Source organism: Triturus cristatus, chromosome 11 (assembly GCF_964204655.1).
Source record: "Triturus cristatus chromosome 11, aTriCri1.1, whole genome shotgun sequence".
In the NCBI taxonomy this organism is placed as follows: domain Eukaryota; kingdom Metazoa; phylum Chordata; class Amphibia; order Caudata; family Salamandridae; genus Triturus; species Triturus cristatus.
The window spans coordinates 87,040,126-87,058,376 of NC_140594.1; the positions used below are offsets into that span (position 1 = coordinate 87,040,126).

An 18,251-nucleotide genomic window follows, 5' to 3' on the forward strand; every position below is an offset into this window, starting at 1 on the left:
GGGCCTCTCCCAGATCCAGCCAGAACATGTCTGCCCACTCCACACAGGTGAACCCCATCTTCTTAAAAACGCCCTGTGGACTTGGCATGCAGCAAGCCATGCCTGATAAAGCCAAACCCCGCTGTTCAGTGAATTTTACGCATGGCACTGTTAGCTCTCCTGCACAAGGTTTCCATGGCCTCCCCTGCCCGGGCTCCTCGTGCCACACTAAACGAGGGGTTGTCTCTGACCACTGTAGAAGTGGACCTCAGCTAAGCCTACCAGTGCAAGGGGTTCGCCCTTCTCTGCACAGAGTCCTCAGACCAATAGGAAGAAGTTGGCACAGAAACTGGAATAGAAAATACAAAGTTTAATAAACCTCATGAGGTGGAACTACATTCACACAGCACCCTTCGGTATTGAATGAAGTAGCACACCGAACAGAAGGAGCATGGTCCTTTTATACCCACACAGGGGCTTAAAAGAAGGCGGTACAAGTACAGAAGAAGGTTTTATGTACATATAAGGTCATATAGAAATGCACAGTCGACAGGTAGGAGGAGTTAACAGTTTTCCAATGCTAGTAAACACATCCTGACAGTTACATACTACTAACAGCTGCAAGGACAGCTGAAAACTCACTGGGCATCTGCAAAGGTGAAAGATGCTAAATATAGTTAGTTTCTAGGCAGATTACAAGAGCAGTCAACACTGAGGGAGGACAGAGCACATGGTGAGAAGGTGGCAGCACATGGAAAACAAAATGGCTGCCAGAAATACAAAATGGATTACACAAAATGGACAAAATAGCCTCTAAATACAAGATGGATTCCGCTAATGCTAACCCAATAGCTGCCACTTTACAACAGACGACCCTTTTAGCATTAGCTGAAGACATTCGTTCCTCAGGGGTAATCAAAATATGCATCCCGTACATCTATTAGCATTATTTCGGCCACCTCTTTATTCAACATTTGTTGGGCCTTTGTTTCTGCAACATTCCTTTTGACAGGTATACAGGCAGAGATACAAATGGAGCAAAGCATTGGTCCACATTGGATACATACACAGCATGTAAAAAGTATCGTAATCATTACACACAGGATAGTCAGTAGCTTCCAGCCCCAAGCAGAAACAAGAGTCAAAAACCATCCAGCAAAAGTCCAAGTACCAGTCTCTGGATGAATTTCTGCAGCAATCTTATGCAGTTTTGATATTGCGTCATATACTGAAGGTGAGTGATCCGGTATGAATACGCAACAGCTGCTACCGATGATGCGACATGCACCACCTCGATCAGCCAGAACCACATCTAGAACCATTCAGTTCTGGAGAGCTACAATCCTTGCAATTTGCAGCTCCTCGGTAATGTTGCCAAGTGCCATAGCTGTCTGATTGGTAACAGCTTCCACAACTCTAGTCAATTGTCTTATTTTCCTACGGGTGAATGCAGCACCCACAAAGAAGAACAAACCTAAATTAAAATCGACATATTGTTGCAGAGTGGTATCAGTTTGGTCTACTTCGTCAGCACTTATTGTCCTTTTGTATCTATTTCTAGAGATATCGTCAAATAATTTAAGGTCCCGGTGGTATGATGCAGGTGCCAGAAACACAGGGGGCAATAGAAAGGACACATAGCACACACCTGACCACCCAGCAGGTAGTTGATAATATCCATGGCTATCACAGATAAAGTAGGTATTATGTGAGGCTATAAAACTACTGTTATTTACACCTTCAATAGTCAGAATTACAGTACATTCGCTTTTCCCCACTGGAATTCTTCCAATACTGCTTATACATAGATCTGCTTTAGCTCTAGTAACAGAAATCACAAATTGTTCATTACTGGTAAACGTTCTCATATTTGTGAAGACATATGGTGTTGAAATATTGTCCGGTTGATACTCTTCCCATTCCCATTTGGTCCCTTTGGCTTGACGATAACCATCTTTATCTTGGTAGCATACTTTATTAAGGCGAAAAAGAAGCCCGCCTACTGTACGTCTTCCAGATGCAAACAAAAGCGCATACCAAGCTTGACTAGAACCATTATGAGAAAAGGGAAGAGGAATAAAAGGTGTTCCTCCTTTCTTTTGATGTGCAGGTATCATCCCACACACCCAACAGTTGGTAGTATTTGTGGCATTATGAGTATGATGCAACATCTGGATAAAGGTATTATTTAAGTAGGATTGTCGATGCTTCTGCTCATGGTAGGGAAGTGTAAAGTAGTGGCGTTCAACTGATACTGGAGTAGTGGCGATCAAAAGCTCTCGAGCAGGAGCCACTTTCTCAACGAACCAGGTTATTACTGCTACAGCCACCATAGCAACAACAATCCCTATAGCACAAATGATCTTTCTCTTAGCAACAGTTGATCTCATTGTGGACATGATCAGTTTGTCGTTGAAAACAATCGTTGGAGCTCTTATCCCTGGGCAGCCGTTGGTTTCTTCACCGAGGGTCAAGACGGGTGTCACTACACTATACAAGACTGATCCCCCCTTGCCACATCGGCATTCCGTTTCACTAACGCTTGGGGGTTGCTCAACCAGTCTATTTCGACAGTTCAGGCTCTTTCCGTTGTCTCAGTTGGTATCGGGATACTCCAGGAATCGTGTGGTCCGGGAAGACTTCCTCAGGTTCGTCAGGTGATATGGCTTGGCCTCTCTCTGTATCCAGGATGTCCAGATGGTCGATCAAGGCAGCAGGATCCACCAAGGTAGACAGCACTTTCTTGCAGTGGGTGGAGTGCACCCAGTTCCTCCTGTTCGTCACTCGGACCGCAGTTCTCGTTGAAAGGAGCACCTCGGTTCCAAGCTGCTCGACCTCTGGAATGATCGGATCATCACCTGGTCTCCAGGTCGAAGTCCATAGCCTTCACCTGCAGACCTATCAGTAAGGGCTTCTCGAACCTGTTGATGAATAGAAATCAAACTGTCAGTCAATTGTGATAGGTAGTCACTCATCAATACACATGCTACATCATGTATGGGACATGGTTTAGGAATTCCCCAAATGTTCATAGGCCTTCCAAACACCACCTCATATGGGGTAAGACCAGATCGCGAATGTGGCACTGATCTAATGGACAACAGTGCCAAAGGTAATGCTTCTGGCCAATTCAAGGATGTGGAAGCCAGTATTTTAGTCAGTTTCAATTTAAGTGTGGCGTTATACCTTTCCACTAGCCCTGCTGATTGTGGATGGAAAGCAGCATGACATTTCTGCTTTATCCCTAATCCCTTCAGGACATATTCGACAACTTGCCCAATAAAATGGGGTCCGTTATCACTCCATAAAAGTTTACAAACACCAAATCTAGGGAAGAATTCCTTCAAAAGTACCTTTGCTGTAGTGAGAGCTGTATTGTCCTTCGTAGGGTATGCCTCTATCCATTTACTGAAGACACATACCACTACCAAAACATACTTTAAGTTGTTACAGCGCTCAAGCTGGATGTAGTCCATTTACAAAACTTCAAAAGGTGCGGTTGGCGTAGCAAACCCTCCTGTAGGAGTTTGTGTCCCTTTACCAGGATTATGCTGAAGACAAATCAGACAAGACTGCACCATCTTTTTAGCTGTGCCAGCAATTTCTGGATGCTCCCAAACTTGCGTGAGCAATTTCGTTATCGAGGAGGCTCCAACATGTGCCGGCCCATGTGCCATATTAATCATAGGTTGTAAATAGGCTGTAGGCAATCTCCACTTGCTCATCTCTTTGTTCCTCCAACAGCCCTCATCGTCCAATGTTCCCTGCTTAGACCATTGCTCAATTTCTTCTGCAGAAACAGATCTCTGCATATCTAGCACTTCCTGTTTGGTATCATGCAAGCGTTCAGCCTGTGACTTTGCTACGTACATAGATGTGGTGCTTCGCTGCATGGCAGTTTCACGGGCTGTTTGGTCTGCAAAAGCATTGCCTTGTTCTATCTTATCAATTACTTTCTTATGTGCGCTACATTTAACAATTGCTATTCTCTTCGGGTATGTTAAAGCAGTCAAGAGATTATGTACTAATTCTCCATGCATTATTTGCATCCCGTGGGATGTAAGAAAGCCCCTCTCCTTCCAGAGTAGCCCAAAATCATGAGCCACTCCGAAAGCATAGCGGCTATCTGTATAAATGTTCACAGAAAAGTCAGTACTAAGTTCACACGCTTGTGTCAAAGCTATTAGCTCAGCTGCCTGAGCTGACTTCTGTGGAATACGAGCTGTCTCAACTACCGTCTGAAGTGTTGTAATTGCATATGCAGCTGACGTTGTGCCATCTGGTAACTTCAAACAAGACCCATCAACCCATAGTTCCCCATCAACACTTGAAAGGGGCGTGTCTTACAAATTGACACGACTCTGTCTGTTCCTCAGTAAGGAATATACAATCATGAGACTCCTGTGACTGAGTCACCGGGTATGGAAACAAAGTGGCTGGGTTTAGTGTCGCACATCTCTTTAGTGTAATGTGAGGGGCCAACAATGTCAATTCGTATCCTGTCAGACGAGCACTAGTTAAATGCTGATTTAAAAGGGCATCAACCGCATGGGGTACTAGCACCAACAGCTTATGTGACAAAACTATCCCTTCACTCTGACGTATTGACACAGCTGTTGCTGCAACTGAACGGAAACACCCAGGTAACGCACGAGCAACAGGATCAAGTACTGCTGAAAAATATGCACAGGGACGCTGTTTGTCACGGTGTGTCTGCACTTAAACTGGCAATGCGCATCCATCTTTCTCATGTACATAGAGTGTAAAAGGCTTCGTATAATCTGGAGTACCTAACACTGGTGCTGAACAAAGAGCTTGTCGTAACTGTCGGAAAACAGTCTCACATTCATCTGTCCATGGGAGGGGCAATGGAGTATCTTTAGTCAAAAGTGCTAGCAAGGGATGAACAATGTGTGAAAACCCTAATATCCATTGCCTACAAAAAGAAGTAAGAACAATGAATTCACGGACATCTTTCTGAGTACGGGGCACTGGTGTGTCTAAAATAGCTTGAATGTGATCTGGTGTGAGTGCACGTCCCTCCTTAGACAGAAGGTGACCTAAGTAGGTTACCTTCGGTCTACAAAATTGCAATTTCTTTCGTGACACTTTGTGATGATGGGAAGCAAGAAAAGAAAGCAAGGACAAAGTACATTTTTCACACTGTTCAGGGGTATGGGCTGCCAACAAGATGTCATCGACATATTGTATGAGAGCCATACCTTCAGGCAAAACGAAAGAATAAAGTTGTCTTTTTAATGCTTGACTGTAAATACTAGGACTCTCAGCATAGCCTTGAGGAACTCTACAAAGTCTATACGATCGATTATTCAAAGTGAAACCGAACAAATATCGGCTATCAGGATGAATAGGGATCGAAAAGAAAGCATTCTTCAAGTCTATCACAGAGAATGTAGTTGCTGTTGGAGGAACCAAAGTAAGAAGTGTTGTTATGTCAGAAACCACGGGGTATTCTGGTACTACAATCTTGTTAACTTCTTGCAAATCAATAATGAATCGGTAAATCCTAGTGTCTGTATCTTTTTTCAGACTAGGAAGAATCAGACTGTTACAAACATTCTAAGGAACTTCCTCAACAACCCCCACTTCAATGAGATCATGGACAATACGAGTGCTTCTTCAACTTCCTGTGAAATTTTGTATTGAGGCAAACGTGGCAGCACAGCGCCCTCCTTGACACTAATATGTACTGGTGGGATAACCATTTGCCCTACATCAGTGTCTGAAGTAGCCTACAAATTACTAGGGAGTGAAGCTAATGCAATATCCTCTTTAACAAGACAAGCTCTCTCCGTCACAGGATGGTTGTCATTCAAGATAACACGTACACCTTCTGGAGTATTCAGGGAAAGCAAAAATGGACAAGGAGCAGTAAATTTATCAACATGGAATGCAAGTGGTTGTGACAGTGGGCTAAGGGAAGGGGTTCCATCGAAACCTATCGATGTAATGGTTAAGCCAGACAGGGGAGCCCTTGGAACCAATTGTTTAGACAAGGCGCTACGAGTAGCTCCTGTATCAACCAGAAACTGATCATCAGAACCCAAAACGTGTGCCGTAACATAGGGACCCCTCTGATCTACTGGAACTTCAACTGATTCCTTACCCCATCCTAGGCAATCCTATGCATAAGCAGAATCTTGACAATCAGACGGCACATAGTCGGACATTTGATATTGGTTCCTTCTATCAAAAGTGTTGAACCCGTCCTGCCCACGTATATTAGCATTAAACCTAGCACGATCACCTGTGCTTCCTCTAGGGCCTGAATATCCTGAACGATTTCTCATTTGTCCCAGACCACGTGGACACTGATGAGCACGCAGTGCTGGACAATCGGAAGCCCAATGCCCACATTTCTTACAGTACGCGCACTGGTCAACAGACAAATTCGAACGAGTATAAGAAGGGAATGACGAACCATAAGATCCACGTCCACCTCTATCACTACCTCTAAAAGGCGGACCATAAGCCTGAGCCAACATAACCTTCGTTTTTAATTCTTTAGTCTTCTTATCCTCATTACCCTTTGCTTCTAATTCATGCCGTTCATAATACTGAGCCATAGTCAAGAGAGAAACCGGAGAAGAGGTAGTCCATGAACTCTCACTGGCTTTTAGACGACTAGCTATTCCTAGCAACAGGTTTGCGACATATTTATCGACAAACAGATGTCTGCCCGTGTCATCTGTCAATGACTGGCCACTAAAATCGTGGAATGCTTCTTCAAAGCGTGTAAAGAAATCAGAGACCGATTCATCTGCCTTTTGCTTACAAGACGCTAAAACAGTCCAATCAATATTTTTAGGGGGAATAATCGTTTTTAACTTAACTAGTATAGCTGCGGGAAGATCTAAAATTAACTGACATGGCTTCTGTGCGGGTTCCCTTTCTACATCCATTTCCTCTAAGTCTTTCCATAACGCCCCAAAAGCTGCACGATCACCAATTTTGCGAACAGTTCTCCGCATATCAGGCGGTAATATCAATCCGAAAAATAAATCAATATCAGGCAAAGTCATAGTACAAGAGCTAATAGCACCCTCAACTTCCTCATAAAAAGCGGCTGGATTTTTCCGCGGATCAGGCGATGCAGTTTTTAGTGCCATGACATCCGTCCTATTCCAAGGAGTGTAAACCCAATTATAAATAAAATAACCCTTTGCATCGATAGAAGCCTTATCATCACTTGTAAGGGTGGGCGTAGTTCGCGAAGTAGCACTTCGCGAAGCTACGCAAAGTGAAGTTCGCACTACGCGAGCTACGCGTAGCACTTCGCGAACTGCGTAGTAACATGTTCGCACTGTGCAAGATGTTGTTTTCAATGATTGCACAGTGCGGACAAGCAACCGGCAGTGTGCAATCATTGAAAATGGCATCTTGCACAGTGCGAGCTGTAGTTTTCTGCTGCTTGAGTAGATTTTTACTCGAGCTTCAGCTTTCTCAACGCGAACTGGTAGTTTCTCAACGCGAACGGTCGCGAGCATACGCGACCACTCGCAATGAGAAACCTGACCTCCTCGCGTTGGGAATCTCGCCGGGAGGTTTATTTTCCATGCTCGCGATCGCCAACTTGCAGTTGCTGATCGCGAACAAGGAAAAAGTCTCGCCGGGATGTCATTTTGCTTGCTCGCGGTCGCCAACTTGACGTTGAGGACCGCGAGCAAGCAAAAAATGACCGCAGCACTACGCAACACTACGCTACGCGTGTTCGCACTGTGCTACGTGCAGTTCGCGTAGTGCGAAGTAGCGCGAACTTCGCAAACTACGCGAGCGTAGCGTAGTGCTTCGCCCAGGCCTAATCACTTGTACCCTATACTTTAGGAGGAACATACAAAGGCGCGGCCTCCCGCATAGGTTTCGCATGAACTATCATAGTCTTATCTGTTCCGAAGATAGAAGCTTGTGCCATGCCGGTCTGAGATGTCTGTGCAGCTACGTCTGCAGCCTTTTTCTCTTCTCGCAAACGGACTGCATCAACACACAGCTTAACCAAACGCCTGATTGTATCAGTCACCTGGGAGAAAACAAAAACACCATCACACATTTGCTTACAATTAACTGCTACATCGTCGGGCTCTAACTCCTCAGAATATTTCCTAAACAGCTCAAGGACCTCTGCGGCAAACACCTCAGTAAAATACAGCTGCTCCCTTTCCTGCCACCCTTTCATACTATCTAGAAGTTCAGAGGCGGGGGCAGTGCTACGAACTGCTTTACGAGCAGCAGATCTAAGCTGGGACGCAGGCTCAGCGGTCAACATAGAACGAGTTTCTCGTGCCTTGTGTTCCTCCGAACTGGAGTCCTCATCTGACTCATGAGGGGCAGAAGGAACAGTATACAGAGGTGGAGGACGATCTAATAATAAGAAATCGTCTTGTGGTTTATTAAGTATAGGATAAATGGGCCGCCGAACAGCGTATTGGCCAGTTACTTGTAAATTGCGCTCCCTATCTTCTCTCTCTTTTAACTCTTTTATTTCTTTGTTTTTCAACTCTAATGCTTTCGCATAAATGTTATTTCGCTGTTCTTTTTCAATCAAGGCTTGCTCACGCTTCATTTGTTCACGCACTTTTTTCTCCCACATTCGTACACAGTCAAACATATCTTGCCTAGTCTTTCGCTTAAACATACATTGTTCCACATACTCAATCTTTCATAAATCAAATGACCCATGCATAGGCCAACGCAACTCAGGATCCTTACGAGTGTATTTATTCCATAATGTGCTATACATTATAGAAGAAAGACCATATTTAATATACATATCCCTATTAGGCCTCCCCTCCGGGCGGGCCGGTTGTGCTTCGAGTCTCAAATTGGTACCACTACAAAAGCAACACATTCTACGAAGTGTGCTAAAAACAGGCATGCCAAAGATAGTGCAGAATTTGCAGTATTATAATAATTTGCAGTATTATAATCAAAGTAGCACTTAAGGTACCTTTAGTACGATGTGCCGTTCAAATCAATTCAGATAGAGAAAATTCCCCTCATTACCTGCCTATATAAATTGCAATTTATATATGAATCACATAGAAATCCAAGTTGGCCAACACAAATTCCAAAATACAAAAGCCGCAGTAAGTGTTACTAAACTACCTTACCGATCCCATGCATAAAAACCAACAGCAAGCGCCGCAGAATGACTCTTACCAATCACTTGGTGCCCAGGTTCCAACTGCCAAGTTCTAAAATCGACCAAATGGTCACTGCACGGCGAATCAACAGAAGAGATATCAGTCGAGGTCCGGCACCACCTGGATGGTCAGATCAGAAAGAAAGGAAAAACGCCGTGGTTGCCAAGACTCGGGTCTCATCGGGCAGCGATTGCGTCCAGAGCGAGATTCCAATCCTTCGTCACAACCAATACTTTGGGCATCCGAGTCGCCGATGAGCCCCACTTGTTAGGAGCCAATTTGTAGAAGTGGACCTCAGCTAGGCCTACCAGTGCAAGGGGTTCGCCCTTCTCTGCACAGAGTCCTCAGACCAATAGGAAGAAGTTGGCACAGACACTGGAATAGAAAATACAAAGTTTAATAAACCTCATGAGGTGGAACTACATTCACACAGCACCCTTCGGTATTGAACCAAGTAGCACACCGAACAGAAGGAGCATGGTCCTTTTATACCCACACAGGGGCTTAAAAGAAGGCGGTACAAGTACAGAAGAAGGTTTTATGTACATATAAGGTCATATAGAAATGCACAGTCGACAGGTAGGAGGAGTTAACAGTTTGCCAATGCTAGTAAACACATCCTGACAGTTACATACTACTAAAAGCTGCAATGACAGTTGAAAACTCACTGGGCATGTGCAAAGGTGGAAGATGCTAAATATAGTTAGTTTCTAGGCAGATTACAAGAGCAGTCAACACTGAGGGAGGACAGAGCACATGGTGAGCACATGGCAGCACATGGCAAACAAAATGGCTGCCAGAAATACAAAATGGATTACACAAAATGGATAAGATAGCCTCTAAATACAAGATGGATTCCGCTAATGCTAACCCAATCGCTGCCAATTTACAACAACCACCATAACTCACCTGCCCCCAATTGGTTGCCTAACTTACACATGGAGGACTTTATTTCTTGAAAAAATCCCTCTTCACCCAGAGTGTCAGATCATTGCCTCGCCTAGGCCCCACAATACAGTCCATGCCCACTCTAGACAGGTAGACCAGTCCTTGTCCACTCTAGACAGGTGGTCCCTATCCTCTACCAAACACCATGTGGACTTGGTATGCAGCAGATCGTGCCTAATAAAGCCAAACCCATTTTGTTCAATAAATGTGCCCAAGGCATTGCTAACTCTCTTGCGTGAGGTTTCCATGGCATCCCTTGACCGGGCCCTAGCCACAATCAATGTGGGGTTATCTCTGCCACCATAACTCACATGCCCCCAATTGGTTGCTTAACTTACACATGGTGGCCTCAATTTCTTACAGCAGTGTTCTCTTACCCAGGAAAGTCCAATTATTGCCTCCCAGGTGTATGACCAAAAAGTTGGGTGGGGAGACACCACCCCTAGTCTGTGCCGCAGCTTCTTCAGCAAGCTGTTCCAGCGTAAGCCTGGCACCCCTAACCAAATTAACTTAGTGGAGGAAAAACCCATACCTCCCTTTCCTGAATTCCACCCCTCGCGCCATTTTCCAGACGCATGGAAGGCCATTCCCCAGACCCTGATCCTGGCAAAAGGAAGAGCTAGGTTGCCAACACCCTTTTTTGAGCACTGCACACCATCCTATACCACTACTCAAGCTTGCACCTAATTTCAACAATACCACTACACCCCATTACCTCTGGTGCAACACAGGGGTGCCTTTGGTATACTCCAAATTCGCTTGTACCTAATACACTTAACCTGTTTTCCGGCTACTCCCCTGTGTGGCTAAGGGCGGGAGTACCTTTAAACATTGGGATTCCCCTCGTCCTACTGGGTGATGCGCTCAGCTGACAAGCCCGCCCAGAACACTGGGTTTGCCACCCCTGCACAAAAGAGTGACTGCAAAAGGGCCTGCCAGGACCCGCATTGCCTGACATATTTAATCATGCCTTCATTACCCTTTCAACCCGAAATTGGGAAGTTGAAGCCTTTTAGTGTTTTAATGCCTTGTTTTTCCAACTATGGGGCAGCTGCACCCTTGTTAGATGTCAGCTTCCTCCCGGCCTATCTCACTGGCTATCCGGGCAAGTAATGTTGTTTAACTGACACAAACTGCAACATGCCCCCTGGTCCCGTGTGCCCTCGCTTTACTGAGTTGGACCAGACCTATTTGCAACCCTTTTAGATTGCTCAACCATGATGAACACATGAATGGTGTCAAATCTGGTTTGAGGGACTGTTCGTATTGTGCCCCCTATTGCAGCCACTGCACCCTATAAGGGGTGACAACTTACACAGCCCCCCAGGCTACCTAGCTCAAATTCTTATCCCAGGATTGCTAGCCCACCACAGAATAAAATCTATGTACAGTTTCCCTTCTAGTTGCCTTGTAATTCCCGCTGGAACGGATTTACTCCCAAGTACAACTTTGGATGTTCAGTGATGACCATGTGTGGTACCAAGAGAAATATGGAACCCATGGGGAGATTCAACTGGCGGGGACAGGGTGAGACTTGTGACAGATGCTGGGTCCCCTGCTGGAGTCCTCACCCGAGCCGTAGCCCACCCATACACACAAATTCATAGGTACTACGCAAGGTGCGCTTAGTTTGTTTCGAATCCACACTGCACACGTATTAGCACCTGGTGTTACGCCAGATTGCACTTAGATTGCTAGAAAGTCATACTGCTCACATATTAGCCCATGGTGTTCCCAACGCACCTAAGTTAATTAAACCACGTACTTACTTATACCCAAGCTTTGGGGTTGAAACTGCTAATCGTATACTGACCCAGCAGTGGAAGATTACTTGCTCCTTCTAATTAGAATTTCCCTTGTTAATGGACATGCCCAGAATTCATATTGTCATTTGCTCTACAATTCCCTCGAATCTTACCTGGCATTACTTCATGCCCAGATATACAAAGCAATAATGACTCTAACTCGGTCAAATGACCCGATAGACACATCATACCCTCAGAGACAAGATGTGGCCCGCTAACCAACCCCAAACTCAGTGGATACAACACATGAGCAGGTGATGACATAAATGAGGGAATCCCCAGTTGTAACGTGACATTTGTTACTGTCCACCCCGATGTGCTACGTAGCGAGCTATAAATACCAAACATATCTCTTCCCCCTGTAAAAATACAACAACCGCTTTGTATTTGAACCGCACCAAGCACAACCCTTTGTCCAGGACCTACCTCCAAAGAGGTAACAACCCCTCAGTCTCTGAACCTCATACTGAGATCAGCTGGCTGCAGCCACGGCTAAAATTAATTGCAATTGGTTGCACTTGGGCCTGTCGAAAGTAAATATTATTCCATTATTACTATTGTGCAAGACCATGAGGTCGAACCCAGCACATGAAGAGGTCCCGGTTTGCTTTGCCAATACCACGACCCCTCCTGATCCCTTTTGAGCTAATCATTTAACTGCAATGGCCATATGGCGGACACCCCAGCGGGACCTGGCAGTCCTGTTTAACCTTCTATATCCCATTCGATATAGTGTGTATGAATAAATGCTGCACAGGAGGTTGAGTTTTTACAGGCAGTGATGTGAAACATTTGAACTTGCCTGTCAAATTTACGTTGGTCGCCTTAGATCCAATTGTGTGTCCAGTGCCCGTGTATCAAACAGAACTGGGTAGGGACACTGGGTGACCCTACGTGAACTAAGGCCGGAGCTTAGTGTGGTGGTTGTCCGAATATTGCCTGGATGTGGCGGAAATACCCCTTCACCCTCTGTAAATTGCTGTACAGATCTGCTCCCACTCCCCAGGAGTGTAAATATGACAATGTGAGAGGCCCACTGACATCAATGTCGGACTGAGATTTCCAGTATATGTTCTGTCGCAGCCCGCATGTAGAGGGTCTTGCAAGGACCCCTCTATCATACTGCAAGTAACCTGGATACTTCTCACTTAACGCATTTGCATGACCTTCCTGAAAACGGCTGGCGACGGCTTGACGCACTGCACCTCAGAGAGTGGAGAATCTGTAGCACCCAACTCTTGACTATGCACCAGCAAGTCCCTATTGAGGGGGCAGCATTTAAGCATAATGCCCCCCAGGTGTGCGCGTGTTGTCCGTTTGGAGTATGGGAGGGCAAACAGACCTCGTAAAGCGTTTCCCATATTCTGTCAACTACTGTGTTGTTCTGCTCACACTCTTCCCCGGCCATATACGTTACACACCATAAAACTGCACAGGTTCTCTTTTCCCTCACCCATCCTATGCCCTTTTGAAAACCACATGTGGTCATCTGGCTGGAAGCCCAGTAGAACCTAGCCATGACTATGAGTTGGTAACTATCCTCTCTGTCAGGGCCTCACTTCCGGTGAGGGTAGAACACCTTGCCTTCCTGAAGGTGGGTTTCTTCGGTTTATCATATGACCGTTATTCTTTAAAGGAGCTCCCCATGTGCCGTTAAAGCTAACGTTTTAAGACCGAGAGGTCCGATAACATGGATATCGGGTAGGGCAGTGAGGTTGTTCACTTCCAATGCGCCTTCAAACTGCAATATCTTGGTACACCAACACCCAAACCTAGAGTCCCGCTTCTGTATCTGGTTGCTCCTGAGGTGACTGTGCTAGTGTTATCAAGGTGTGAGGATCTCCCCAGGTATTTATGCGCACCGTCTCAATGGAATGAGATGCCCTCCCTTCATGGAGGGGAGCGTGCAGTGCTTAATTTGAGCCGGTGGATTCCAGTGCTCAGCACTGGAACTTCTGACGGCCTGCTACAAGGTGGCGCGGCCAAGTTAATCTATAGATGACCACGACAAGAGTTAATCATTAATATTATGTTAATTAGATTCCTGTTACCTGCCTCCAACACCATTCGTACAGCTTAGGGAGACTGAAATAGGCCGAATTGTCACTTGTAGGAGTTATTAGTTGGGTTGTTACTATCAGTGGCAGGGGCAATGTGTGGTGCAAGCTTCAGGCCTCCCACAAGTATCCCCCTGAGAGGAAAGAGGGGAGTGTGGGGCCAGTGTTGGACAAAATACCCGTACCATGCCCGGCTCTGTGATGTACCCCTTTGCCTACGGGGGACCTATTAGGCCAGAATGGCCCTTACCCATGGCCAAGCCTTCCGCAATTTGGGCATCTGTATGCATCGAACCACCAAATTGGCGCTCAAACGCCCATCACACCACACAACTCCAAACAAATTGCCCCTGTAAGTACAATAGAGAGCGATGACCTCAAGTCACCCAGGTGAGATGCGACCAACGGACAAACCTGTTAATTACACTGACATGTCCAGCGGGTGAACCTACGGCGGTACAAACAGGCTGCGCCGCCCATCGCAAACGCACAAGACAGCAGTCCGCCGTTCTTATCAACAAATTGGAAGGACCGTGAACATGCACAAAATGCTGGCTACCACACCCCCTCCTCTCACTCCAAATAAGCTGAATAAATTCTTAACTGAAAAACGCTGTAAATTCGTTTTTGCTTCCGATCGCAGGTTGCATTTAATCGCAGACAATTCAATAACGCTTATGATAAACTGCTTAAAAAAAAATATGCAGAAATTCTGTTCTTCGCATAGTGTGCTGCTCGACACTTTGCTGCTTCTGTCATTGCCTCCAGATATGTAATACACATAACATTACACCTACAACAAGTCAGGACCATTGGCTTTATCAATGGTTGTTAGTTGCATAAGGTAAATAGGCAACGACTATCGCTTGTATATAATATTGCAAATGCTTCAGTTCTAAAAAGATGTGACTGAACGAACTAAAACGAGTCTCTTTCAAGTTCCCTCAAAGGCAGAGAAGAGTTGTACTGCTGCAGAGCGAAGTTTTTGTTTTTTTTCACCCTGAGGGTGAGGGCAAAATTGGGGAGCCCCATAGGGACCCGTCTCAGCACCCGCTTAAAGTCCTGGTGTTAAGTCATCTGAGCTGTAGTAAATCTCATCCACCTCGCACTAGTTATTTTGTACAGTACCGGCCTCAGTGCTGAGAGTAAATTTACATATGTTGGGCTGGTAATACCTTGTATTAAGATTTCTATTCCAGTTTGGACTGGTTGGGCATAAAAAGGCCACGATTGGGCTTTTAAGACGTAAAACAACCTCCTTCCAGTCGCACCCGTCCCCATTTGCCGTGGTGTAAAGGTTTAAAACGTATACATACACTCCTACGACCGGTGTGAGACAGAAAAGTATCCGTTTTAAAGAACAACGTTTTGACACGGTACAAGGGTGCCCTGAAATATATTTAAGACATTTTAAAAGATTGGGTTGAAGGTATGCACTCAATCACCTTATGAACAAATTAAATAAATGTGGCAGTGAAAAGGAGGGCTGTGTTTTTTAAATAACCGCTTCCTTTTTTGGAGACTAGAGTGCTTTATTCTTTGGCTTGTGTTTCTCTTAATCATCTGTGTTGGGTTCTTTTAGATTTCCACAGAGGTTGCCAAGATGCCGCCAAACAGGTTTCTTCCCCGGCCTGTGAATCACAAGACCTTTCTAATTGAATCTAAGTAGTAGGAAAACAACCAAACTACATCCCCGGGCCTTGGAAGCGCCGCCTGCCCCTTAGACATGTCAACTTCAATTCGCCGTGACCCAGGGCCCGTCTGGGGACCAGACAGGCCGCAAGGCAGCACCCCACGGCCACACAAGGAACTCACACAATAGGTCGACCTGACCTGGCCCCGTGCAGGCAATAACCCAGAAATCACACCTCCTTCCCTAGCCAAGAGACATTGACGGACACAACCAAAACGACCCCACACCCTGTGTGATTGTCCGACTTGGGCCAAAGACGTAGTCTGCTATGGCGGTGGACACCTACCAAGCTCCAGTGCCAAACACCATGACACCACCAGGCGCCATCACAAAAGAGGCCCGTATAGCCCCAGTATGTGTACCAACATTGGAAGCATGGCAGGGCAATGTGTGGTGGGAACTGCAGTGACTTATAAAGAGCACTTATTTCATTCCAAGCTGAGAACTTATGCCCCTGTGCATCTATCAGTGGGTAACATTATCGCTTCCATCGTGTCCTTCCACCTGATTTTCCTCGAGGAAAACACGACTTCCAAACCTACCCCTCGAAGTTACCTCCATATTGTTAGAAAACTGTACCATTATGGGCAGCTTAACCACCCACAAGGCCCTAATATGTGGAGAAGATACAGTGCTTATAAAGAAAGCTACTACAATGTGACGGACGCTTCAAAGCATTTCCCCACCAAAACAGGAGCACAAACGGTTGCTACCAGTAAGAGAAAACTGCCCTCGGCCGCGTGACGCATCGTCTGAAAAGCTAAAAGCTCGGTCACCGAATCTATGCATGCCTTCAGGGCTGTAACCATGATAAAAGTTTACAACTGCCTGCATAAATCCCTTTCCCTATCCACAGCCCCCTGTCTACCGACCTCGACGACCCAGTGGCGTAACGAAACTTGAGGGGGCCCCCCTGCAAAGCACATGGAGGGGGGCCCCCTCCCCCCCGCCCCCGGCGGCCCAGCCTACCACCTACCACTTTGCCCTACCACCGAGAAATCTAGTATATTTTGGTTTGAACCCTCCCAACATTTAAATTATATGCCTATATATTGTCTTTCTCTAAGTTCTAATGAGAAAATGGGAAATACTCTTCACATACAAGCTATGCCATTTGTAACAATACTGTCAAAAGCATATTATTTAACTGACCCAGCAATCAGAACAATGCCAAGGAGAGATCCTATTGTTCCAGGAACTGCCTATGGCTGAAGAACAAAGAACAACTATGAAAGGTCTGTAATAGAATTGGCATTAATGGACAATAACTTGAAACTTTGAAAGATAAACCCAAACCTGCAATTCCATAAAAACTCGACTGACAATATACATGAGAAGTACACAAGATATTACTCAGTAGCCTTCGAAAGTCAAGAGAAATAGACTGGTGAATTATCTGCATGCCACACACTAGCGACTGTCAAAGGTTGTGCATGATAACGTGAACTGAGGAAGCAATTTCAATTTCTACCATCATGTCTTTATCAGTAAGCATTGCAAAACAGGCAGGCAAACAAGGCTGAGGAAGAAAACTGTTTGGATGCTTCAGAACATTGATGCAGATGTTTGAGGACGTAATCACTCAAAAGTTGGATGAGGATGGTGAGAGGCAAGAATGCAGGAGTTGAAGGCAGATGCAAGAAGGCATGAACTGAATGGACGGCTGCAAGGAGGCAGGAGCTAAGGGACAGAGCCAAGAAGTCAGGGGATGGAGTGGTTTTGAATTGATATTGTATTGTTATATTTGTAGAGGGCCTACTACCCCTAGGTGGAGCATTGAAGCGCTTGCCTACATGAGTAGCAAGCTACAATAGGTGTAGTGTTAGACCTGGCACCTTGGCGTGAGTCTCCCTTCCACTTTTTGTCGCTGTGCCTCATGTGTTTTGATGGTGTTGGCCGCTCAGAGCACTGTGCCACTGCCAACCAGTGCCACAGTGCAAGTGCTCCCTATTTAAAATGTATATGTTGGTTGGATTCCATGATTGGCTTATTTGGTTTACTGTCAGACCCTAGTAAAGTGCACCAGGAGTGCCCAGGGCTTGTAAATACAAATGCTGCTGGTGGGCTTGCAGCACTGGTTGTGCCACCCACAGAAGCGGCCTAGTAAAATGTGACTAAGGTCTGCCATTGCAGAACCTGCATGCAGTCTGGTACTGTCATGCTGACTGGGCAAGTGCACCCACTTCCCAGTCCCTAAACCTTCCCTTAACTTCATATTAGTCACCCCTATGGTAGGCCCAAGGGCAGGGTGCATTGTAAGCATAAGGTAGGACAAGCCCTGATTTGTGTGGCATGTCCTAATAGTGAATTACAGCCATTTTCGTTTTTCACTATTGTAGGGCTACCTGTTCCCATAGGCCAGAATGGGCTGTTAGAATTGTTACATCCTATGATCCTAACAGACCCAGGGAACATGGTAGAAAATCGAGTTTAGTATGCCTGAACTCAGAATAATAAAATACATCTTTTAGTAAAGTTTATTTTAATATTCTGTGTTTGCAAATACCACTTTTAGAAAGTTGGTATTTGCTTGCCTAACCATTTCAGCCCGCCTCTGCTATGATAACATAACATAACATGTGTATTTGTAAAGCGCACGTTCACCACT

General features: G+C 45.6%; 1 protein-coding gene across 1 annotated transcript in view; it reads right to left on the reverse strand.

Annotated features, from left to right (window-relative positions):
- Window positions 1–335: 335 nt before the first annotated feature.
- Window positions 336–18,251, reverse strand: part of LOC146783293 (uncharacterized) — a 43,041-nt gene continuing 25,125 nt past the window's right edge. The window contains exons 2-3 of the mRNA XM_085633861.1: window positions 9,157–9,515; window positions 336–2,900 (exon numbers count right to left, since the gene is read on the reverse strand). Coding sequence (XP_085489987.1) covers window positions 1,302–2,378 — 1,077 coding nt within the window. The 5' untranslated portion in view covers window positions 2,379–2,900; window positions 9,157–9,515 and the 3' untranslated portion in view covers window positions 336–1,301. The remainder of the gene's footprint in view (window positions 2,901–9,156; window positions 9,516–18,251) is intronic.